We start from the raw sequence: 26,095 nt of genomic DNA, 5'->3' as shown, positions 1-26,095 counted from the left end.
CCAGGTAGTTCACACCAAAGTGGAATGTGTGCAGTAATATCATGTCTTTCTCTTGCCCAGGTGCTCCCGTTACACTTGCATTATTTTATAAATCTGTGATATTTAATTTTTCACACTATGTTTGCCTACGGTTGAGGCCTCCAAATCATACATGATTGCAAAATCTGAGAAACTCTTTCAAACCTTCCTAATGGAAGACAAATACCTTTTTTTCATATTGTGTATTGCTGTTAATAGAAATAATATCTGTGGATTTCAATCAGTTACTTTACTTTTGGTTAGCAGTTAATCATTTGCAGCAACCACCCGCACCACTGCATTCTACAACACAGTTGAAGCCATTCTGTAAAAAGCAAAGAAGGCTATGTACCGCGTTCTTCGTATTCAACATACACTAATGCATGTAACCGATCACTGGCTGACTAACCTGATTAATTTCCATGGTTTCATTCAGCTTCACTCTTGAAATTTCTGTCATCTGTTGAGCAAATAAAAAATATACCAAATTTAAAACATGACCACCATGAGACGTTTCCAAAAGATCAGACTTCTTAATAGGATTTTTGCTGTTCATAAGCCTATACTTTATGTAATTGAGAAAAAACATCTGAGAGCTGATCATGTGCTGTAAGGAAGATTCTTCACTGAATATATGAAATAAAAAGCCCCATGTTGAAAGATTTTGGACATGAAAATATTAGAGTGATAAGGAAAAGTACATTAATGTTACTGATAATGTATTTGCTTATGGATAATTCAGAAAAGCTGTATTTAGGAAGGATGTATTAGGTCTGTCAGTACAGCGCTTAGCTCATTTCAGAAACAGTTAAATACCAGAGATGGGTGACATTTTTTGTTTAATAGCAAACTCATCAAAAATGTCATTTTGGGGATATGCCATATTTTGGGTTGAAGTAGGCAATGAGTTTCATCTGGAAGGAAATGAGAGAGATGCATGAAAACAGCCTGTGTTTTCATTATTTTGAAGGGGTTTGAATCAGAATGTTTCCTTCTGATAGTTTTTAAGCAAAACTTCTGTACTTTGAGTCTAAAACCAGCATTCTTCATTAACGCTGAGAGGACATGGGGAAAGTTAACTTAAAAAATAGTTTACAGACAACATAAAAATAGGAGGGGTTTCAGGTGGCTTTGACGGAATTAAAGTTCAAAATGATCTTTTAAAAATGGAGAAATGGTCTGGAAAAATAGGATTAAAACAGAAAGTTTGTTTATCTTATCTAAAGAGTTCTACATCTTAGGAATGGGAGGACCAGAACTTTCCAAGCAGAAAATTATGGTGTAAACTTTTGATCTTTTATACTCTAAAAGATGCCACCTAAGCAGTCATCCCCTGCACTATTTAGTTATTTCCTCTGAGCAGAAATAGTTTCCTTTTTTGTGGGGCGTAAAACATTACTGCTTAACCTTGACTTAGTGCTGGCTAAAACTGAAGAACATTGGTACAGAAAAGCACTAAAGGTGCACTCGGTGTGAAAAGGTTGAAAGTTATCCTCTTGGTAGTGTCATCTTTATACATTTATTGGTTCCTTATGATTTCTAGCTTACAACACTTACTATCTTTCATTTTGTTTTACAGAGAAATGGTTAATGCATGGTTTGCTGAGAGAGTTCACACCATCCCAGTCTGCAAGGAGGGAACCAAGACCCAGAGTGAATCCTGCTCTTGTCACCAGCCTGCCTGTGCTGAGACCACCAACGCTGGGACTCCAGCGAGGAAAATCTCTGCTTCTGAATTTGACAGACCCTTAAGGCCCATTTTTGTCAAGGACTCAGTAGGAGCAGTGAGCTTCCTCTCTGACTCTGAAAAGAAGGAACAGATGCCTCTGCAATCTCCACGGATTGGGACCAGCGCAGGGGATCAGTGCTCAAGACTCTTAGAACTTGTGAAAGATATTTCTAGTCATTTGGATGTCACAGCGCTTTGCCACAAAATTTTCCTACATATCCATGAGCTTATAGCAGCTGATCGTTATTCCCTGTTCTTGGTCTGTGAGGACAGCTCTAACGAGAAGTTTCTTGTAAGCAGGCTGTTTGATGTGGCAGAAGGCTCCACCCTGGAAGAAGCTTCAAACAACTGCATTCGCCTGGAGTGGAACAAGGGCATTGTGGGTCACGTAGCAGCTATAGGCCAGCCTCTGAACATCAAGAACGCTTATGAGGTAAACCAAGAAAATGTATCTTGAGTAATTTTTGACACTAGGAAAAAAACTCGTATTATCAGCTGATGTAACCTTGCCATTTTAATACACGTATTTGGAGCTACGTTGATTTGTACTAGTGAATATGCAAACCAGACCCCAAATTTCTATTATAATACATGTATTATATACACATGCATATACAGACACATTTACCTATGACTAATGCTAGAGGAATGGTATCATCAAGAAAAATGATGTAAGTTGACATTAGCAGTCATGTTTTCAGCCCAGTCTTAACCAGTTTTGTGCACACCAGTATTTGCATTTCCAGCTTTGGACACTTAAATGTTTACATTTCTGCTTGTATCAAGAACCAGGATACTTCTGTACCAAAATTGTGAGTATGAATAATTATCTGCAAAACTGCAGCCCCATGACTGAAAACACTTCAGAGAATTTTATCATTCCTAAGGCAGTAGGATCTGAATGAAGAAAAACAGGATGAATGTTTGAACTGTATAGGAGTCTCCCAAATGAAGTGATACTCAGCTTTTTGAATAATTTAAGACAAGGCTAGACAAAGAAATACAATCCAGCAATGGGAAAGGATTACATCTCTTTGTTCTAGGTTTTTCTAACATGCTGATTTTGTGCTTTGAATTTAGGGATTATGGAAATTTTCCTGAATTACTTACTTGATTAATTTATTAACTGATTAATCAAAGCATAGAGAGCTGAAAACTACCACTTATGATTGATCATTTCTTCATTAATCTGAGCATGTTTACACAGATGGGTGACATTACCAAGTTGTAATTTTCAAGAGTAACAAAGAGGGGTATGATTGGATATGTTTTAATTTTCCATAAACACTTATTTACTGGCTCAAAAACACTTGTTAAGCACATGTTTCCAGCAGGGTATCACCTGTCCTTATATTTTAAAAGTTCTTTCTTGAATTGGGACCATCATGCTGAATTTGAAATCAACTGCTGGAGAAAGAACAACAGTCTTTAAAAATAGTCTGTTTCATTTTAGTGAGATTAAAAAAAAAATCAGAGTTTTATATCAATATCCAGTTGAAAAACAGAAACAAAATCTCCACTATAATCAAAAATATTAACCACAGTCATGAAACCTTGTTTCTCTGTGACTGTATGTGTTTCAGTATATTTCTGTAATTTCCTCTTGAAAATAAAAGCTACACTGAATGTGGTTATTTTGTATATAAATTTAATATAGTGATGGTCTGGGCTCAAAAAGGCTTTTCCTAAGGGTATTTTTTTTCTTTCTGACAGTGGTATTTATCCACAGGCACTCATGTTCCACATAAATGGTATTTTTTTCTTCTTGAAAAACATGCTGATAGTAATGACTTTATATAGTTGTTACTTAGTAATGGAACTGCTGTTATCCTGGGTAACAGTTAAATATTACAACTTTTTTAGTCTTTAGATCAGGAAAGAAAAAGAATGCATCTTTAAGCAAGTAGTTAGTTAATTATATTTTTCTCCTGTATCAGGATCCAAGATTCAATGCAGAAGTTGACCAGATCACCGGCTATAAGACTCAGAGTATTCTGTGTATGCCAATAAAAAATCACAGGGAAGAGGTAAGTTGCAGTATCTGCATCCCTTTATATAATAGTGTTTCCAGCTTTGCTAACTCATTAAAATTTTATTAGTTGTCAGTCATTAGAGTATAAAACCATCCCCTTTTAAAAGACTGTATGCTTATGATTGCTTGAATTTTTATCTTATCTAGTTCAGTAACATAAGCCAAATGGAGCTGTCAAGAAGAGTTTAACCCCAGATGCAGAAGCAGAATGCACGTGTTTAACTGCACAAGTGCCATTCCCAGGTCCTGCACCTGGTCTCTGTCACCATCCAAGTTTGCTGCACTTCTGCTGGGCTAGTTCAGTGCACACTCCAATTGCAATAAAGAGTTACTTTACTTTGGCTTAGATTATATCTAGATTTTTATCTTCAGATGATACAAATCAGTTTTTACCACCATCTAAAAGACTCTTTTTCACATTCTGTTAGCCAACTAATAAATTAAGAAGCATGTTAAGTGCTTAACATCAGGCATTTAAAAACACATATAGTGCTAATGTGATTCAGAAAAGTCATATAACTTTAAGGCAGATCACTCCTAATTTAAAATGATGTGAATCTGTTCTTTGCACTCTAGTGCAGATCTCCCACCTATGCTGCTACTCACGCAAGTTCTTCCTTCATGTCTGATACTCTTGCAATAAGGAGAGTTTTTTATTATGGACTTGTGCTTTTTTCTTGCACTGAGTAATTCAAAAGTGAATTCAATTAAGTCAATGAAAAAAATGGAATGGAAAGAAAAGTTTGCTATTTACTTAGGGAGATTTCCACTATTTTTCCTTTTTTTTTTTTTCCCCTCCATACTGAAAAGAGCACCATTTAGCCACATCACCCGTTCTAATGCTTGCACAGCATAAGTCTTATCAGACTGCATCAGAGCTTTTTAGACAGAGATTTTCTCTCCTGCAATTCCTTAATTTTTCAAAGGATTTATAATTTGCTCCCAGAAAGTTCAAAATCCAAAAAGAAATGCTGCCAAGATTGATTTGAAGACATCATACCTTGTTCATCTTGCTCTTCCATTGTTTACTCCTCTTATGGAGTGTGTCACCTTGACTCCCACTGCACTAAACCTTTACTCATTAAATATACTGATTTAACTCTCGAATTATTTGATGTGGTGAATCTTACTCTAGCTGACCCAGATCATCAGGCAGGGTTTCTCATCCTAATCTACTGCTAATATTGGTTAAAAATATTTTCCAGTTTTTCCAAGGATAGTACTTGAAATTTGCAATCCACTACCTTAGAGACGATGCTTTTAGTCCTCCTCTCCAAGTCCCAACTCACTGCAAAGTCATTCCCCTTTCTAACCAGCAGCAGCCACTGCTGGCCCTGGGCCAGCCAATCAGCAAATCAGACGTTGTCAGAAGCACTGTCAGAGAGCAGTGCTCCATGGAAAAAAAAGCTGATGCAAAGCTTTGTTTCACCCAAGCCATCCCTTTTCTTTTTGTTGAATGGAAAAAACACTGTGCTCTATGTAATTTGGATCAGAAATGAATTACAAAATCCTGTTGGCTAGGGAGCATTTAAGTGCTTACTTCTCACCATGTCCTGATGGTAGGTGGGGGAGAAATAACAGCTGTAGTCTGTTGGTCAAATACACCGTGACTTGCAGGCTGAATAAACCTGCAATTGGCCGTATCTTCAGCTAGGTTCCTACTCCTAAGTGCATCAGGAAGTGGAAATGAAGCAGGTATTTGTTTATTTTGAAAACTTCAACCAACCTGAAGCTTGAGGGCAGTGTTACACTCACTCTTATATGCAATAAATTGGAGCAGCTGAACTATAAAATTTCTTATAGGAAAGAATGGCACTTTTAAAATTTTTCTGATTTTAAAGGCTCTACCAGAAGGTTTTCATCACTCTCACCATAATGCTTTTCTGACATGTTTCTGGACAGATGTTGGAGTCAGTGAATCAGTCCTTAATTTGCCATCTGCTTTCTGCTGCTTTTTCTGTTTAAAAAAATAGAGTGCTGGCTCCTCCCCCATTAAGAAAAACAGCCCCAAAGCCCCTCAAGTAGTATTGAGGCTAGTGAATGTCGCCTTAGCCAGGATATCAGCAATCACAGTCAAAAGATCATTCTTCTGTATCTGTATCTGGAAGTTCTCCAAAAATAAACACTGAGAAAGAGAAGCAACTGTTTTATTTTTTGTTTGTTTTGTATTGGTACTATTCTTTAAAACAAAAGAGTCAGCAATGGAGATGAAGAAAATCTCATGATGATTATTAAATCCTCTGGGCCTGCTGGAGCATGGAGATTTTTCCAGTAGATGTTTTTCCCATTTCTGTGAGGAATGTGAGCAACCGAAGTCCCACTTAAAAATAACAATTAATAAAAAATTCCATAGAAGAAGAAAAAAACCCCACAGTTTGTTCCACAGAAGATCTCATAAAAGGGACCCAGGAACTATCAGCAATCTTACCAAGAAAAAAGAAGTGCAATAAAAGAGTACTTTACTTCTTCACTTCACAGATGCACATGAAGAATGGAAACATGTTCATTTAATAGTACAAGAACTTTTCTCAGTCTCCTGCTTTACCTGTTCTGACTGAGTCTGTAGAAATGTCACATTTTAGATCCAGAAAATTCTGATTATATTCTTCAAGCTCAGATTATAGAGACTTTACAGTGCTAGCTTTGTAAAGAGTCCTCATTTTGCCATGAAAAATTACAAATGTAAACTGACCAAGATGTGCATCTACCTTCAGGGGCTTTGGAGAAAGTTCTGATATCTGTAAGCCACTGATGCACAATCTCTAAAATTCTGTCCATCACTTCTTATGCCAAAAGTATTGCTATATGCTGCTTACTGGCATGTTAGACTATAACATTTGATGTTTATGACTAGTAAAGAAAACAAGGAAGAAGAAAGGCCTCAAGTAATCTGAATTTTACTCTGCTTAAAAAGAAAAACAAAAAGGCTGTAAGTGAGATCATTTCAAGCTATTCACGTATATTCACGTATTTAGAATTATCATATTGTAAGTGTGAAGCCATAGGAAAGATTTCATTTTGCTCCTGAAAGATTTTTCTCTTCTGTAACAGCAGATAATTGTGTAACTAGACATCGCTATGACTGCTACTCTGATTATCAATGTGTATAACAGAAACACACCAAAACCTTCAAAGCAGACTTAATTTTTTTCCTCAGTAGTACTAAAAACACCAGTGAAAAGTTAGTATTAGCCAGCTCTTACCACAGAGTTACCATGGTTATTTCTTTTACAAGAGGAAACTGGTTTTGCTGGTCACAGGCTTTAGCTGTAGCTATTAATGCTAGCCATTTCAGTGCTACAGTTTCTTTTTTCAGAAATCAGGATTTTTAACACCAGCTGCAGAAGCCCTAAGTTTGTGGCAGTTTAGAATTTTAATCTCCACTGTGCATCTCAAAAAGAAGCTTTTCATTCCTTAATGTGGTGTGCTTTAAGCCTTTAATTTTCAGAAGCTCCAAATGCTACTGATTTGCCTACTAGAGTTCCTATAATAAAGTGAGTAAATGCAGTGGCATTTTCTTCTGATTTTGTTTGGTCTTGGATTCAGAGACCCAAAAAAAGGACTACAGAAGCTGTTGTAAATAATTATCACCCTTGAGGATTTCTCCATCTGGTTTTGTAGACCTTTATAAACAGTCATTATGAAAAAATTCTGACAGAACTGAATAGTGAATGGATGTCCTTAGTTTAAACCAACTTGAGGAGTTATCCAGAACTGATACAAATCTCAGCAGAGATTAGTTTTCTAATCATTACTTTAGTAAATGATTTAGAGTATCTGTGGAAAAGACAGTCCCTGATTTGTACAGTCAGCATAGTTGGCCTAGAATGTCTGTGGAAATGACATAATTTTCTGTTATGTCTATATTTTTTCTTTTGACTGCACAAAATAATTTCCATTAAATCCTATTTTCGTTTCATCTCTATTAAATACTGACCCTAATTAAGTAAGATTGAACTTCCTTCTAATTGGCTAGCTAAATGTTTCATTCTGGCAACGCTCACTCCAATTGTTTGGTTCATTTATTTTTGATTTTAACCTGCCATATCTCGTGTCACTGGGAAGCTCTTCCCAACAAGTCAGAAGTGTTTTTTTAAGTATCTTGCTGAACTTTATTTTATAAAAGTTAACCAGGCATGGTACTGTCAGCCAGCTGGGTAAGTTCTTTTCTCCCCCAGTGAAAACTTTGTTTAACACATCAAAGCGACTGCAGTAAAGGGTAGATACAGCCAAGCTAATTTTAAACAAACTAAGTTCCAGTAGCAGTCTTGCTGCAGGATTATGGAGATCAATATGGACTAAATAATTTGCTTCTTGGGAGGATTTTCAGCTTATGCTGAGACGTGTTGTAGTAACTAGACTGCTAGGAATTGTGTAGTATAGTTTCAGCATGAATATTAGAAGAGGATGTGAAAGTTGATTGATTAAAAATCAAAGTCTGTAAATACAGATCTGTCCCTATAGGATAATTTTATGAGCCTGAACCAAGGCTCCACAAGAGCAGGAGAGCAGAATAAGTCTCAAACCACTCAGCCTGTCCTCTCATTTGGATATTTTTGCACCTTTAAAACATGATAAAAGTTAAGTTTTCCTCTTCCTGTGATCATTCTTTGGATTAATGTCTCATTTTTCTTTGGGTGCTAGTTTTACAGACTCATAAAACCTTCTCAGGAAGCAAATCATATTCCGAAGTCTAAAGGAAAAAACAACAAAAAAGGGCACTAGCTGCCTGTAGAGCTGGAATAGCTTTCACAGATTTAGGCTTGTAATCTTAACGTACAAAAAATGCAGCAAGAAACAATCCAGATAAAAGTCAGAGCACAGCCATCATCTATAGGGAAACACTGCAGGTCACCTGCTACTTTTAGACGTAGGAGTCAGTTATTGCAAGAAAATAGTAAAAATAAAGGCCTCTGATAATTAGAAGAAATCTCTCTTTGTAATGTGGATCAGGCTTTATTAAATGGGATAACTGATACAGCTGAAGAAGAAAGGTTACAGAACAACTAGCAGCACTGGCAGATTGCCTGTGTTGCCAGAGAGAGTACTACTAGGAGAGCTGTGTTTTGACATGGTGGAACAGGTATAGATGGTGGCTCAGTTTCTAGGCTCAATAACTTTTTACCCTCTTTTGGGGGACTGATAATAAGAAAATGAACAATTTCCATTATCAGAATTGCTTTTCGTATTTGTGGTATGCCTGTCTTATGTGAACTGGATGGTAACTGACAAAGTGTTTGGTTTCTGATTCAAGCAGAACTTTTCTGCTGACTTTAAAGGAAGCTGGACCAAGGACTACGGTCCTTTACCTACAGCTTGTCCCTTTCCACCCACCCCTTATGCACTTCCAATACATCAAATCTGGATAAAGGATCTTGTTAGGAGCTGCACGGAACTGGGGTATATATATAACCTTGTGGTATCTTCCCTCCTACCTACGGAGTAAGACTGGGTGTAGGGTTCATGAAAAGAGAGTGAGTAACATTCAGCACAGCAGGTCACTGGCTATTTTAGGGATTTGGCCATAAACTTATAGGTATTTTAGTATAAGGAGATACTAATTATGTCAGTCCTTACACTCCCTTAGTCTTGGTTGCCTTCAGTCCTGAATTCTTCCTTACCTGTTTCTAGCTGTCACCCCCTTTCATGGCTATTTTTAACCCCTTTCTTGCCTACTAGTTTTGCCTTAGGTGACCAAGAGATATGTAGGATAATTCTGTAGGCATATTAAGAGAGTGACAAGAAATCAAAACATAAGTATTTTTGCTTTATGGCTATAGGACTCAGCTTTCAACAAGATTCACACATTGCCTGCTTGTTAAAGAATTAAGGAAAGGCAAAATATTGTGCCTAAGTGACTACAGTTCTTAAAAGAAAAAAAAAAAAGACAAACTTTTATTAGACTGCAGCAGTGCTTTCATTAGTAAGTGTTTGGGTGGACTGTCACTTTTTACAGCGTTCTTCAAGGTTTACAGAGAATCTGCTTTATCTCAGATATGTAAATGCATCATCTTTGTTGCCACAAAGATTTCACACTTTTAATGCACCTGCTATCCAAGAAAGTTTCCTGTACTGCTGAGCTCACAGGAGTTACGGTCGCCCTTGATTCAAATTTTCTGCTGTGCAAACAAAACTTCTCAGCTGCAGATGAGGCCTATTGTGATTTCAGATTTGTTTATGTTAAGTTCTAAAAATGAGGATTTGGGTTCATACCGTGCTTAGAATTCTCTAAAATGCAGGCCTACGTTCTCCATGACCTAAAATACCACCCTATGATTTATGTCTGTCCTAGTTACATAATTACTTCAGTAACAGGAACAGATCCTCTTGAGTTTTCTACATCTTCCCCTAATTACCTGGTTGCAGGCAAGACTCCAATGGCTAAATAATACCCGTCTGAGGTTTTTCTCATTACTGTCTCTATACCAGATTATGCAGAATTTAGTGAAGTTCACTGGAATTAGCACTGATATAAATGAGGTCAGAATTTGGACCAGTGTAATTTCCAAAACAGTTAATTTTATATGAAGAAATAACACATAGCACTTAGATGTCTTTAAAAGCTTAGCATGTCACTGAACCAAAGAAAAAAGGGTTGTCATCTGCATAAAAGTCTTACCATCGTCAGGAAAACAATGGATTTTCAATAGTTTAATTCTCATTCCTCCCTCCCCCTTCCGTTAAAGCCTTTTATTGGATTCAAAAATGATCATTTCCCTTGGTATGCACACCTTTGTTAATGTCAGAAAGCGGCAGTGCTAATGAAGGGAAGCTAAATAGTCTCTTTGCTGTATTAATATGGCCTTTTTACTGTTTCCTCATAGCTTTTTTAATCGCCACAAGCTTTCCTCTCATGGAGGGGAAGTGTTTACACAAGACGAAAGTGCTCACCTTTTGGAAGCCTTAAAGAGCCTCCGACCTCATTTAAATTGTCTGAGCTCACAATGGTTCAAAGCTTAAAAAAAAACAAACCAAAAAACAGAAGACAGACAACAGTATGAGAAAAGGCCTAGCCATTAGTCTCTGCACACGTAGGTTAACATAAAAGCATATAAACTGCTTAATGAATTTGCTTACTATTTGAAGTCTACTGCCAAAGCATATGAGCCAAATTGTACGTTGTTATTACAGTAAGAATGTTCACTGGATAAGAAATACTTCTCACTTAAGTTAACGAGAGTTTGACTGTAGGAAGAACTGGGTTGTATGGAATGGACCTGATAGTCAAGCTTTATTTCAAATAGACGTTTTTTAGCCCGAGTGGTTCATGCTGCAAAACAATGACCTTACTTGTAACACCAATATTTTGGGAAGGCTCATGTGAGAGATTGTAAATTGTCTTTTCCATTACAAAAATAAAGCTATTTCTAAGCCCTTCTTCAATTTAGCAATTATAAATGTAGTGATTAACAGTTAAGTATGGCATTTTATACATGCACACCACAGTTTTTCTTCTGATATTGTTAATCCAAAAAAAAAGACGAAAAATACTGTTCTTTATACCTTTCACTGGTATTACCCTACTTGAGTCTCAAACGATGCAAGCTCCTTGCAGCTTTATCAATGGTTTGTTGCAAACGTGCCAAAAATTCTGAAAAGAATCGAAAGCTTTATGTATACTTTAGGGCCTCTTACCACATAGCCTTTCATATTATTGTACTCAACTAAGGGGTCTTCATCTGGGTTAGTAATTTCTAGCCTCTGAGCTTACTACACTGTGGATTTATTGGCTTAGCAGTAGATGAGACCCAGCCATTTAAATAGATGTAACTGGTCTAATTGTAATGAAGTGTAGGGTTTCAGTGAGTGACCTCCAGCTCCTCTCAGATTCCAGCCTCCTTCCCTTACCTCCTGCTCTGCTGCTACCCGTCCCTCTCAGCTCTGCCTAACTCCATCCCAGGCGCTGCAAGGAGCTGCTCAGCCTCATGCCACAAACTGAGCTTCAGTTGTGGGTAGCAGCACCTGGGATGGAGCTAGGCAGAGCCCCCATCCTCCACTTGGCACCTTCCTCAGGAGGTCATCTCCTTTTGGTCCCCTTATCATCCACACTCATAAAATGGAGTTGAGTTCACTGCTTTATAGCTCCCATTATTGCTGTCACTTACAGAAACTTGTCATTATTCATTAACAGTTATAAGAGGTCTTCTGCCTTGACAAGTCAAGAAAACTGTACTTTCTCCAATTCTCTTAAGCCTAAAGTCAAATTAGTAATTTGCAAAGTTGTCTCAAAAGGAGTGGAAACATACTGAATTCTACTAGGCAAAAGCTAGGGCCTTGAAATCCAATAATCTAGGAGATGTTTTTCCAACAGAGAGAAACATTTATCATAGTAACAATTTGATTAAATAGAAGACAGGAGTAACTGGTAATAATAAATAGTATAATAATAAAAATAAATAAGCTTTTTAATGGAATGACAAAGTATTTGAGTTTGAAAACCTTCATTTTCACCTTATTTATAGTGAAAGTCAGGAGTATCCCAACTGAATTTAACCCGTTTGCCCTATCTCCTTCTCAATCCCTTCTAATTTTAGTATGCTATGAAATTACAAGGTTAAATTTATGACTTGGAAGAATATAAAAATGTAAGCACAAGGATAAGTGCAGTAAGTATAAGCATAAGTGCAGGATCCAGAAGAAGTTTAACCTAGTTTACAGGATGGAATGGTCATAGCCAGCACACAGATAGCTTGAATAACTGCAGTGGAGATCTAGAGAAATACTATCCCAGTGAATGAATTTTTTTTAAGATATGTTCTCTATCTTCACAGTGGCTCCTGTGAAGGTCTCTTTAAATTCTCTTGTTTTCCTTGGGCTCTGAAACAGATCCAAGTTTCCCCTCACTCCCCCCCAAAAAATGTGTTGTGTATATAAAATGCAAGTCTTAAAACTAGTCACAAGAGGATGGAGAAAGTCCAAAGCAACCATCCAATTTCCTTTCTCCCCAAACTTCAGAATTACACTGGAATCAGTACTAAGCAAAGATTTCAATGCCACTTTTATCTAGCAAGGGGTTTTTGCTGTTTGCGAGGCAGATGGTTTCCTGGGAGCTCTCACCAGCATGCAGAATTGAACTCCACAGATTGGCAGTAACAAAAACATCGTGCTTAAACAGCTGTGTTGTTCTCTCACATTCATTTTACATTTCTTTTAAATCTAAACCAACATCCTGTATCAAGAAATCACATTTACTGGCTAACTATCCTCTGTGTATGAAGTTACAAAAACACCAGAAGTTTGGACTTTAATTGACTGTCCTTCCAGGATTGTTTTCTGCTTTGTAAGACATCCTGTTTTAATCTCACAATTCATAAAATTATGTCTAGAAACTGGACATCATGGTTTATCACAGATTATTTTCATACTAAAAAGCATCAGCTAGGGATTTAACATAATTTAGTCAGAACTTTGTAAGAATAAGACTCAGTGTGTAATCTGGCTTGCATTAATGTTTGATTCTATTTTCTTCCCCTCAAATGCAAAAGGAGACCATCCAACAGAGAAAGTCATTGTAATAGTAAATGGAGTTGTTGATGTCTTTATAATTATTTCAAAAATAATAGTAGATTTTTTTCTAGTTCAGGTGAACACTCCTTGGTACCATCTGTGCACTGATTTAGTTAAGTGGGCAGCCTTATTTTATGATGCCAGTTGGCTGGTCATCTTAATACATAGCCAGCCTAACATTGAAAGTTAGGATTTCAGCAGTGTGGCAGGTGCCGAAAGAACCATCTAATGAAAAAGCTACTAATGTTGATCAGAGCATATGAGTTTGCTTCTTAGACCCATCACAGGTATCCTGCAGGACCTGTGAACCATTTTTTTACCCTTTAACTTTTTTACCTGCATGCTTCTTTCCTGCCTCCTGAATTCCTTCCTGAAGGTAAAATAATTAAAAATAGTGAGATGTCGGCATACCATGGCAAGAGGTCAGCTGAAGCATAATAAAATATCTCTTCTCAGTGTTGGATTACTGTGGTTTTAGTAAAAGCCTACCTTTAAAAAAATCCTTAGTTTGAGTAATAAACTTGAGTCTGTCAGAACAGAACCTGTGTATAGAATTTCCATCCTGCTGAAAAATCATATGCAATTGGTTTCACACAATACAGAAAGATTGCTAGAGCCCAACTCTGGACCCTGTGCTGAGCTCCCGTAAGCAGGCTGTGTTATGGAAACTTTGTCAGACCTAGCAGGAAGGGCATTTTGTACACCCCAAAGCAGGGGACATTAGCAAGAGCTGTTGCATTGTCTGGCTTATGATTGCAGAAGCATAAACCGTTGCTGCCCTTCTGGGAGATGATTGTTCTAGACTGTAGAATAAATTTTAGATGAAATCAATCCCTCTTCTCAAGAACATCCCAGACTTACTTTTTTTTTTTTTTTTTTTTGATATTTCAGGTTCATTTGCAATTTGAAGTATGAATAAATTTGAAAAAACATGTTTAAATATCTTCTCTTTTCCAAAAGTCAAACAAAAATATGCCTGTAATGATGATTTATTGTCTTCTATAAATATGTCTATAAATAGAATCCAGAGACAGACTCCTAAAAATTATCTAATTACTCTATTTTGAATACCACAGGTTGTTGGTGTGGCTCAAGCTATCAATAAAAAATCTGGAATTGGTGGGACTTTCACTGAACAAGATGAAAAGGTATAAAAGATGAACGTTAATATCTCTGTTCTATTCTTACAGAGGAAGGGGGGTGGCTTTCTTTTTATTTTTCATACTATTTAGAAAGTTAGAAGCTACCACAGATTAAACACCTCTGGAAAACATAAAAATTACTGGTAACATTGTAAATTTCCTACTTTATGAGGTCATGAGAAATGCAGATATGAAACAGTTTAATTTCTGGATCAGCATGGTATCTCTCATACATCACTGAAACACAGGCTTACTCTACTGAAATGAACTGTAAATCAGTTTCATAGCTTTTAATATACATTTTTTATGAAGTGATTTTAAGTCTCTTGGCATCCCCAACAATACATATTTTGAATATTAAAATTTGCCTAGTAATTTTTAAAAAGTATTTGGATAAATTATAAACAAAACATATATGAAATAACCAAAGTGCAGAAAGCACCTTAATTCCTAACTCTCACACTGCAGTTGCTTTCCAAACATTGCCAGACTTCACATTTGGACTGGCACAGCAAGAGAGGCTGGACTCAGGCTGAAGAAACTGCCTACAAATCAGTATTTACCCTTTCCCTTTTAAAACTTCCCCCTTTAAAACAGAATACCTAATGAATATCTGCAGGATATCAGAATTAATCCCATTCCAAACAGGAAAGAACTTGTGGCTTTGCTATGTTAGCAGAATTTTATTTCTACTAAGAGATTGAATTTCCAAGAGATTGTCTAAATTCAGTTCTTCTAGGTAAAATTTGTGTTGTTGCATAATGAGTTGATTCCTCTCCGTTGCTTCTTATTCCACTCATACTTTTATCAGGATAAACTATGAAGATCATGAGTTTAAAAAGGGAGAAGAGATTCTTGAGGAAATGTCAGCAATACATTAAGTCTAACTGAAAAATCCTGAATGTGTGATGACCAAAAATAAATTTAAAATATGAATCAATACTTAAACAAGAAAAAATTGCAGTAGCTTGTCTTTGAATAGAGTTAAGGTGCTGTAAAACATTATCTTCACTAGATGTTGATGTTTGTCTTCAGGATTTTGCTGCTTATCTGGCATTTTGTGGCATTGTTCTTCACAACGCTCAGTTGTATGAGACATCTTTGCTTGAAAACAGACGTAACCAGGTATGGTCAACAGGTTTGTCCCAAGAATACAGAAATTATGGCAGTTAGGCAGTAATTAGTACCTGCTCCTGATATTTCTTGTACGGTAGTTATTCCTTGGCTGTTTTTAATTACTCTGCTTGAATCCTGTGTATCTCTGATAAAAGTACTAACTAACTGCACTGAGAAGTGGCTGGGCACATTCCAGTTTGTGAGAAGTAGACTGTGAAGGGGAAGAAGGTAAAGCAAAGTATCAGTAAGTTAATTCCATCCCAATATACTAGATATTGCCTGAAGTTATCCTGTGGCTCATTGTATATATTATACAGCTGGAGGCTTAAGTACTCCAGAAATTTCAGATAGTATTAACTTTACAGAACAGCATATTCTACAGATTGCTCATTTGGTCTCCTATACTTGTAAAGTCACTTATAATATTTTCAGTAGTGATAGGATACAAAACTAAATCTCCTACTGATTAATGTAGTTGTATTTTGCTTCTGTCTATATTACTGATAGGTTATTTATGGGTAGAATATGGCCTTTAAGGGTAGAATATATCTGCCAAACTCAGTATGAAAAGGTTTTGGAGAAATAACTAGGCAGCAGTTGTTTTAAAATTCTCTGGTAGGTTTGAGTTACCAAGTGACTATCAGTGTTAGTAAATTGGTAGAAATTTGGATAATGTTTTCAAATTGATTCCATGCTTCTTGTGGGGAAGAAGGGAATATAATTTGATCGCAGCTGAGAAGTCCCTCAGCAGCAGCTTTTTAATATGGCAAACTGCATCTTAATGGTATTTTCACCAAAGTTGTTCATTAGGATCTCCTAGAATTGCAACAGATAATAATTGTCCTCAAAAGTTTTAAGTAATTTAAGTATCATTTTTGGTATTTTCAAAATACGCACATGAGCCATTGGAAACTATTAGGTTTGCTAAGGGCAAATTACTGTGTGCTGTCTGGATTTCACAGGTTTTGTTTGATGAATTCCTTAGCTCACTGAACTATTAGTACCTAAATCTATTCTGTCTCTTTCACTGGAAACATCAGACAGCTACCTATGCTATTTCTTCCATCAAAGGTGTCATACTGGCTATTAATGAGTGTTACCTTGCAGTTCGTATGATAGCCAAAACTTAATTTTTGCCACGCGAGTACATGTTGGCTTCCTTGATTTAGGGAAGAAGGGAAGAATCAAAGAAACTAGTAATTATAATTATTGCTTACATCACAATTAGTCAGATTGTCACAAAGGGCTTTTATTTCCAGGTGCTTCTTGATCTTGCCAGCCTGATTTTTGAAGAGCAGCAGTCTTTGGAAGTAATTTTGAAGAAGATAGCTGCCACTATAATATCCTTCATGCAAGTGCAGAGGTGTACCATTTTTATAGTGGATGAAGATTGTACTGTGAGTATGTTTTTTATTTAAAGACAGAAGTGCTTATTCCTGGGACCAGTATGGGCTTCCTCCATTCTGATTCAGTAGCATTTCACACCCAGAGTATGTTCTGTTGCCTTTGCTTTTAGAGAATCACTCAGGTTAGGTGTTGACTTTAAGTTCTCCACATGGCTCCCCCCACTCCTCCAGTTGGCATTGTGGTTCTCTTATGGCATAGATCTTGAATGTAGAACTCTTTCGTAATTCATTTTCTTGGCTGCTGATGTAGGAAGGAAAAACAGAAAAGGCTGGAAGGAAAACAATGTGGCCTTTACTTGCTGTGCAGAATCACTCTTGACTGCATTTTTTCTTTCTTGTGCGTATCTACGCAGGGAGTATCTAAACAAGGTACCTAAACAGGATCATGGAGTGTCCCAAGATCCTGGCTCACTGGAGCAAAGCACAGCTCCTTTCCAATCTGCCCACCTGCATTTCTTTCCTATTGAAAATAGGCTGCAGAATGACAAGCAGAATATTGTGTGCCTCAGTCTTGTACCGGCATTCCTAGTTTTACTTTTACTACTCTTTATGGGTATGGGTGTACTAAGATCTGGAAGTGAGGTAGTATTTGCAGGTCCTGTAGCACAGACGTAGCCCTTGTCTTCACTTGTGTTTATCTGCCATCATCACATCACTCAGTGTAGGAGAGTCACTCCAGCACACAAGTGCACACTCCTGCGTCACAAGAATACAGAAGAGGAATTTACATAATTTTTGTATTCACGCAGCCTGTGCAGGTTAGCTAAGCTCCAGAACCTAGTTTCCAGTCTGTAGTTTGAATCTCTAGTCCAGAGAGAATCTAATTTCTTTCTATATTTAGGCTTCTCAAATATTAAAAAAAAAAAAAAAAGCTATGTGAAAAGCAACAAAGAGACCTGTCAATAAGTTTAAAAGCCTTTGATGTCCCAGCCTGTCCAAGTAAAGCAGACGTTATGCACTCCTGTTCTGGAATTGGATGAATGATAAAATATGGAAGTTCTGTGCTAACAGGTAAATTTGGCACAGCTTGTAAATGCTGGCATTTCTTCTCAGAGTGAATGATCAGTAAGTAGAGATTCAAGAGACTTCAATGATATTTAAAGATGTATTTTAAGATATTTTTGTGGTGGGATCCTGATCTATTGATGGTAGATGTGAAATGCAGTTAAATAATTTTATACTTGCTCTTATTACAGATTAGGTGTAGATAATCACAACAGGCTTTTTTTTTTTTCATGACTACTACTATAACTTGTTACAGCCACACCCCTATATTGAAAAAATCCTCTTTGTATTTCAGGATTCATTTTCTAGTGTGTTTCACATGGAATCTGAGGAATTAGAAGATTCAGCTGAAAACCTGAAGAGGTAAAACAATGTATTCAAACTTTGGTTCGTCACAGGAGAATGTTGAAGAAATTAGGGTTTTAAGGTCCTTTCTTGTGAAAAAAAAATTATTTTTTCCAAGTACCATGTATTATTACTATTTGCTGTGGAGCAGGTTTTGCCCTGAAATATACGTATACAACTTCTATTGCCTTAAAAAGATCACACTGAGAGCAGAATAGGAGAATAAGGTGTATTCTCTTCTCTTTGGCAGGTCTCAGTACCTATAAAAATCTTAGTTTTGTAGTTCTGGTTTTTATACTGTAATTTTAACTTATGTAATTATCTCTTTTTTTCTTCTTTTTAATTAACTGTATTAGATTGTGGTAACACAAAACAGTTTAAAAAACACACACTTTTTTTTTCCTGAAGAAAGAAAGTAAGAGCACCCAGCATACTTCCAGCAACTCCTGATGCTCCCTTCACTACAAACCAGGCAAAATGGAAAATGCAACATAGTAATGTAACTTTATTTTCAAGAAATTGGAACAGAGAGGAAAAACTCCCTCTCTTTCACTCCACTGCTCATGTACTGCCCTGCTTTGACTGTGTCATGGAAGAGCTTCCAGTAGTGAGAAGGGAAGCCGTTTGTTAACCAAGCAACCCTATATGATTAGGTACTCCCTTTATTTCACATACCTAATGTCAAGCATCAGTTTTAGAGCCCTTACAAAAACATTACCAGTGTGATATTTAGATAGAATGGACTTCCAGGCAGATTCTTGAGCAAGGTTTTAGATGATAAAAATAATCTGGTATAGCAAAATAAATCTTGGGGCTAAATTTAAGATACAGAAAATTATTTTGGGTTTAAGACTTCCGTGTTTTCTTACTGCTGTATTAGCATTTGTTCATAATAATTTATAATCTAAGACTCCTGGGTGAATTTTGAGCTCTGGTTATATGCTTTGAATAACAGCCTTCTCATTTAGCATGTTATTTTACTCTTGCTGTTGTTAATAAAAATAATAATGCAGTAAACCAGTACTCAAAACCTCCAGACAAGTGGTCAGCCCCTTTGCATTAGGTATTGTGCAAATGCACAAATAAACATCCTTGCTATAAAGAGCTTATAAAATACAGATCTGAACTTGAAAAGATCTGAAACACTGGTATCAATATAGACTGAACAAATATTGAATACTGAACAAATTAGTGGCTTGTCATATATCTGAAATTACATATTTGCCTAATTATCTTTAAGATCACAGCTTGGAGAAGATCTAACAATAAAATAGTAGTTGCATTTCAGACTAAGCTATGGAGATGTATAAAAAGTGAAAAGTAAAAATTTATTTTGTGGGCTTGTCTAGAATTGATCTCTAAGAAATCTGTGTAGACTGCTGTCTATTGTAAAGTAGACACATCCACTTTAGTAGATATTAATCAGGGTATTAATACTTTCTATTTATGACTTTTATCAAAATTTTGTAAAGTACGTTATAATGAAGGATAAGCATTATTCTCATTTTATAGATAGGGAAACTGAGTCAAAGAACATGACTGACTGATTCAAGAATAAAGTCCTGAAGTTCTAACTTTCAGTTGTCTTCAAGAAGCCATCAAGAATTTCAACTGGGAGGAAGGGAAAGAGTTAGAAATAGTTGGATTCAAATACTCAAATTAAATAGTTTCCATATTTAGTCTGAACCTCTGTATTTAAATTTTGAAAATGAATGTCTCCATTACCTTTTTCTGTCATTAAAAGCTGTTGTTTCAAATAATGTCGAAAGAGTGAGACATAGTTGCATATAAAATGCACTACTGCATGTGTAGTGTCCAGAAAGAAAATGGAGATTTTTGTATCCATTGGACCTTTTTTGCAGTGAACGTTTCTTATGGGAAATTTAACCACACATATTTGAAAATTAAGTCCAAGGAGTGTGGCATAAGCAAGTAAAAACTGTTGAGCTCTATTATGATCTTAGACAATCAGAAAGTACAGAGGTATAAAAGGATAGTAAAATCACAGGGTAAAGGGAAATTTCCTGTTTACTTCCTCCTCTATACTATGGGAATGGAAAAGTGACAGAATTTACCCTTTCTATTCATTATTCCTTTCAGGCTTACTAGTTAATGCACTCCAAATCTAATTTACTGCTTGCATGGGCCATTAATAAATTATTTCTCATAACTGATAGGGAGGGAATGCTGGAGACTTAATTGAGTATCTGAATCTTGTTCAGCACAGAGAACACAGTTACATGCTGCCATATACTAAGGACTGTACTGTGATTCAGCCATTGGAGTTAAACTTCTGCTATGTTCTAAGGTCACGGGTTTGGGGAGACAGAAGTATAATGACACAGATTAGATGGGAAGTATTACTTACAAGATAAAATTTTTGGCTGATTATATAATCAAGGACCCTGAATCAAACCCCAAATCAGATGGGTTTTCAGAATTGTGGGGTGTCGCCATGTATAACCGAGTTAAATAAAGAAAGAACAATTCCCTTCCCCCAGTACTGCGAACATCCCCTGGATATGCACTTACAGCAGAAGGATAACTAAAGTCAAATCCAGTATCAGAGGGAAACTGCAGAGACTTGATGGGAATAAGCACATGTTGAGACATGTGCCCTCCTCCAAAACAGGCAAAGAGGTCAATAGAATTGAAATGCCTTAATTAAATAAATCATGGCTATAAAATTAGGAGAGAAATGATTGATTTTGTAATGATTTTTTATGTCCTGATTTGAAAAATCAGAAATTCTATTTCAATAATACGATCCCCATGCAATTGATTGTAAATTTGCTTTGAGAACACATTTGAAATGAACTTAGAATCAGAAAATTCACAATGTTACCAGCTACATTCAGTGAATTTTACCCGGTAGTGATTTTTCAAGTGTGCCAGATTTGTGAAGGAATATTATTTTTAAAAGGTTCTGTTTATTTCACTATGTACCCTTTTGTTCATTCATTATCCTTCATCTACATAAGCTCTACTGATTTGTTTGTTTCTTAAGTTTGGTGTTTCTGACTTCTTTAACATTTTAGAAAGTTAAAGAAATGGTGTGGCATATAAATGACGTAGCAGTTTTGTGATGGAATGCTGATGGCAGCTGGATTAAGAGACAGGATTTGAAATCAGCGCCATTATATAGATATTGATTATATCTTTCTTGGCTTTATACAGGAAAATTTTTTACAATTACCTACTTTGCATAATGATATGAACCATTGTCATATGATGCATGTAATAGGAATGTTCTACCTTTCAGGGACTATGATACAAACAAAATCAATTATATGTATGCTGAATATGTCAAGAATACAATGGAGCCCCTCAACATCCCAGATGTCTGCAAAGATAGAAGATTTCCCTGGACAGTAAGTAAAATACACTTAGGTTTGAAATTCAGAAATGGAAAACATTTTTCCGTTTTTTTCTCTCCAATCTTTTTTGCTTTCCCCTCATTATTCCTGTTGTGTTAATTGGAAGGCAGAGTTTTTTCAATGAAGTTCATTATCACTGTGCAAATGATACGATACTCAGAGTGAGCAAGGTGACCAGGAGAGGGTTTTCTCCCTACAGCCTTTATTAAAAAAGCCTAACATTTGTTTGTCAATAAATACACGCTACAAGGTTGAGAGGTAGCAGTATGTTCTAAGGAAAGCATCTGAGTGAAGAGCAGCTGGAGGTTTTCAAAGTAACCCTCTGTAGTTTATTGTGGTTGTTGGGAAGGTCTCAGAAGTTCCTTCCTGTTCATTCCATCCTTTCCGTCTTGTTCTGGCAAAGATTAATGTTATGGATGCAGACTCTTTGCTGTTTTGAAGAAGGAACAACTTCACATTTCTTTGGCAGCTTATGCTTCACGCTTCATCAAGTGGTGTCAGCTTTTGGTATGGTGTGCGAGTGAGCACACGGACAGATACGGGAGAGTTAGGAGGGAAGGTCACTTGGCAAGATTCAGACTAAAGTCATGATGCCTTTTAAAGTCATTGTCAACAAAAAACAAACTTGTAACTATTTTTCTCTCAATGCAGAAACTAGAAAAATATCTGCTCTTCTCATTATATTTAAGCCTCTTAGCTGGAGGGGCTCAGGTAGAGGGTAATAAGAGGAAGGAGGAGGTATTATGGGAGCAGATAGATAAGTTTTTACGAAACTCTTTATTCTGAGTTGCACAACGGGAAGGTCAGGAAGTATGATGTTCAGTGTGATTGTTTCAGTAAGTGGAAAGGAGGGGCAGGCTCACACCGGTGAGCTGTGTTGCTTCCCTTTTTCTCTGTGCAAGGTTTCACTGCTGTTCTGGAGTGAGATTCTATGAAGGACTGAGCAACACAGGAACTGAGAACTCAGCACTTTACAGTATGAAGCCCAAAGCTATCTTAATTGCAAGAGTGAAAGAACAAACAGAATCAGATGGATGTACTGTATTACATCAATAAAGAAATAGATGACTATTTGAAGACATTCTGAAATAGAAGAAATATCTTGAGAGTCATTCCAAACAAGACCCTTTTGCTTTGTCAACGCAGTCATGCGTTGAGATAAACTGACAGCAAAGAAAAGACTGCAGAAATGTTGACCTTTTTAGAAAACTAGTCATGCTTTGGATCATAACTTTGGTCTCCACTAAGGCATATTTCATGGCCATGGTGGATTAAGGATCTCTTTAATCAAGGAATCTCAAACAAACCAAAAGGGCTGCTGAAAATTTTAGTATCATTAAATACATGATTAGCATAATGCCAGGTAGCTACTCTTCTTTTATGACATCTGTTCCTTACAGTGGCATACTGCAAGTGTGCACAACTGTCATTTTCATGGAAGTGCTACCTTCTAATGAAAGAATCTATTATCAAATTAGCACATGGACACAAATCACTGTAAACTCCTACTGAATGATTATGATCATCTGTATTATTATTCATCAAAGCTTGTATCAAATACAATGTTTATTATACTGACCAGCCAAAGATGTGCAAACTCTCTGAAAACATGGTTGCTTTAAAAAAAGAGTGTGTAAACCAAGAACAGTTTTAGATCTCAGCTCTGCAGTTTTTTCACTTTAGGCACTTGAACTAAACTTGTCTGTAAAATTGTAACTATATTTTTTTGTTTGTTTAACAGAATGACAATGCAGAAAATGTAAGCCAAAACATAAAGAGTTTGCTGTGTACACCAATCAAAAACGGGAAAAAGAATAAGGTGATAGGTGGGTAACTTTACAAAAAAACATTTGTACATTTCATAGACATAGCATGCTACATGCTCCATAGTAAAACCTTGGCAACATGGAATCTAAAAGCATGGGAAAAGATCCTTAATTATCGTGCTTTCAACTAAGACCACTGCAACCTTGATTGTAAATTGCTTCCCTACCATATTACCGTCTACAACACCCCTGTGATATTTCTCTGTTTTTGTAGCTTCTTTGCATTTGATAATGTTCTGTAAGTAAAATTATTTTCATTGTTTCCTGTTCAGAGGGTCAGATCTCACTCTTGTTTGTGCAGGTCTTTTAAAAGGCAGTAAAAGACAGAAAAAATGTATGCCAGTAAATAAGCTCTCCAGGCCTGAGCTGTCTGTAGTGCTGCGCTTTAAGGGAACAGTGGTGGCAGCCTGGAAGTCTTGCACTGGGGAAGGCAAGCTGAACTGCACGGACGTTGCCACTTTCCTCAAATGAGACTTGGCTGCAAAAACACACATACATTAGAAGACTAAGTGATGTTCCCTTCTGGTGCTGTGAATTGTCCTTTGGAGGTGCCTGCTTCTATCTGTGGATTATATGGGGAGCCTACAATCCTGTTTTAAGACACTAGATTAGGTCCCTAAAGTTACCCAGTGTAAATACCTTCTACAGTGTCTCTTCTGCTCTTTCTAGGACTGTTTTTCTTCTACATTAAAGAGTGGCTATACTACCACTGGATTCCTGGGGTAAAAATTTCAGAAGTAATTTGACATCACTTAGGTCCACAAAGGCCTAGAGCCTTATGGAGACTTGGAAGCCTAGTTCTCTTTAATTCCCTAAAAATATTTAGGTGGCTGTGGTCTGGATCCTCAAAGATAAGCATACACCTAAAGAGTTTTGAGGATCTGGTCCTAACAACACTTCAGGGAATAAGCTTAATGAGTTGTAAGACTTCTGCTGGGTTTCAGATTCACCTTAGACAATGGGATGATGATAGTTTTGAAAATTACCAGGACTTCCCTGTCCTAAGAGGAATAGAATTTAAAGTCTGGTTTCCTGGCATCAGTAAGTTCCACAAGCAAATAGAACATATAATGTACTGATTTCCAGATAGGAGCTTGAGTTCAATATCCTCCTCTTTATGAAATTTGGCAAGGAAATGTTTCAGAGTTCCAAGGATGCATTTTTTACAAGTCTTCAAGTAATTAACCTTGAGAAATATGGCAATACTGCCTAATCAATGTCTGTAGTAAATATGAGGCCCCTTTTCCATGAAGACAGATTTTTTTTCAACGCCCAAAGCAGACAGACATTGCTACCTAATGTAGTTCTGTGAAGTTTCCTTTGATACCAGGCTTCTTCAATGAGATCTTTTATTACTTTCCTTTAAATATTCTACCAGACCCAGAAGACCAAGATGAAGATTGAACTGTTGGAGCTTTAGCTAGAGATATTTCATTATGTTGTTAGCTACTGATAAAACAGTTGCATCTGATCTCTTATAGGGGTATCATATGCTGTGGAAGTTCAAACCGAACATTTCAGTTAGGCTATCCATTTATGTGGGCTTTTCAAATCTGAGTAATTCTCATTGGGAAATACTCTTTGAAATCTCTTAAGGTTCCATAGCCCACCTAATGTTCAGATCTTTAATAGGGCAAGAAGTTGTCTTGGGGCAATACCTAGAAGTTCCTTTAGTGTACTGTATACTATTCAAGAAAATTATAGGTCTCCTTTTTTATTTTTAAAATTAGTATTCCTGAGACCAGAATTTGGGGAGTGGAGGTGGAGCAGATGGTGGGGGGAGAAGCTGTCCACAACACAACCAAGCAAATTTTAGTGGCAAGAGAGATGAAAAAAACTTTTTTATTCTCCTGACTTGAGCATTTTTCAGGTATTTGGTGAAAACTTTATAGAATCTTTCTGTGGTTTTGTAAGTGTGTCCCAATAAAAGAATTTTGGGATTCTTTAATTCTGAGCTATGGACCCCTTGATGGTTTGGGGAAGCTTTTGAAAAATGTTTCAATTAAAGAGTATTTTTCTTATATATTACATAGTATATTTACTCTAGTTATCTTCATTTTTAAGAGAAATTTACATACACCCAAAAGCTGTGTCTTTTAAGAATTCATTTGCTCTTGTGCCTTATTCTGCTGAATCTTAAATCTTGTGTTTATTACGCCACAGTTGCTATGGAAATAATTGTAATTTCATAAATAGGACTAAACAGAGATCTGAAAGTGAGTTTCATGAAACTGCCCTATAGAGTTTAATAAGTCAGCTTCTTTTTCCCAGGAAAAAGTTAATCTTGTTCTCAGTGAATTCTTTTTCCCTAAAATTATGTATTTTTACTATCATTGAATTATCTAGTAGTCTCAGTCCATTGAAGCTGAGAATCCTGTTTGCAATACTCAGATATCTCAGTCCCTGCCCCAACAGTTTACAGCTACAGTTGATCTCTTTCAAGCAGAATCTGATATTAAAATAAGTTCCCAACCCCCCCAGAACTTCCCTGGAACTACCCTGGAAACAGGGTAGTGTTCTTATATTTTCACATTAAAGCTTGTACATACAAGGCCAATATTCTTCTGAAAACACAGTTTTCATGTGTGCAGC

The 26,095-nt window shown here is 36.5% G+C and overlaps 1 protein-coding gene across 1 annotated transcript in view; it reads left to right on the top strand.

Annotated features, from left to right (window-relative positions):
- Positions 1–1,597: 1,597 nt before the first annotated feature.
- Positions 1,598–26,095, top strand: part of PDE5A (phosphodiesterase 5A) — a 45,953-nt gene continuing 21,455 nt past the window's right edge. The window contains exons 1-8 of the mRNA XM_026081438.1: positions 1,598–2,180; positions 3,685–3,774; positions 14,363–14,434; positions 15,464–15,553; positions 16,804–16,941; positions 18,251–18,318; positions 21,563–21,671; positions 23,419–23,503. Of these exons, the coding sequence (XP_025937223.1) occupies positions 1,602–2,180; positions 3,685–3,774; positions 14,363–14,434; positions 15,464–15,553; positions 16,804–16,941; positions 18,251–18,318; positions 21,563–21,671; positions 23,419–23,503 (1,231 nt within the window). The 5' untranslated portion in view covers positions 1,598–1,601. The remainder of the gene's footprint in view (positions 2,181–3,684; positions 3,775–14,362; positions 14,435–15,463; positions 15,554–16,803; positions 16,942–18,250; positions 18,319–21,562; positions 21,672–23,418; positions 23,504–26,095) is intronic.

Source organism: Apteryx rowi, unplaced genomic scaffold (genome assembly GCF_003343035.1).
Source record: "Apteryx rowi isolate R43461 unplaced genomic scaffold, aptRow1 scaffold_55, whole genome shotgun sequence".
In the NCBI taxonomy this organism is placed as follows: Eukaryota; Metazoa; Chordata; class Aves; order Apterygiformes; family Apterygidae; genus Apteryx; species Apteryx rowi.
Note: the sequence above shows the minus strand (reverse complement) of the source record. Positions and strands in the feature narration are given on the sequence as shown.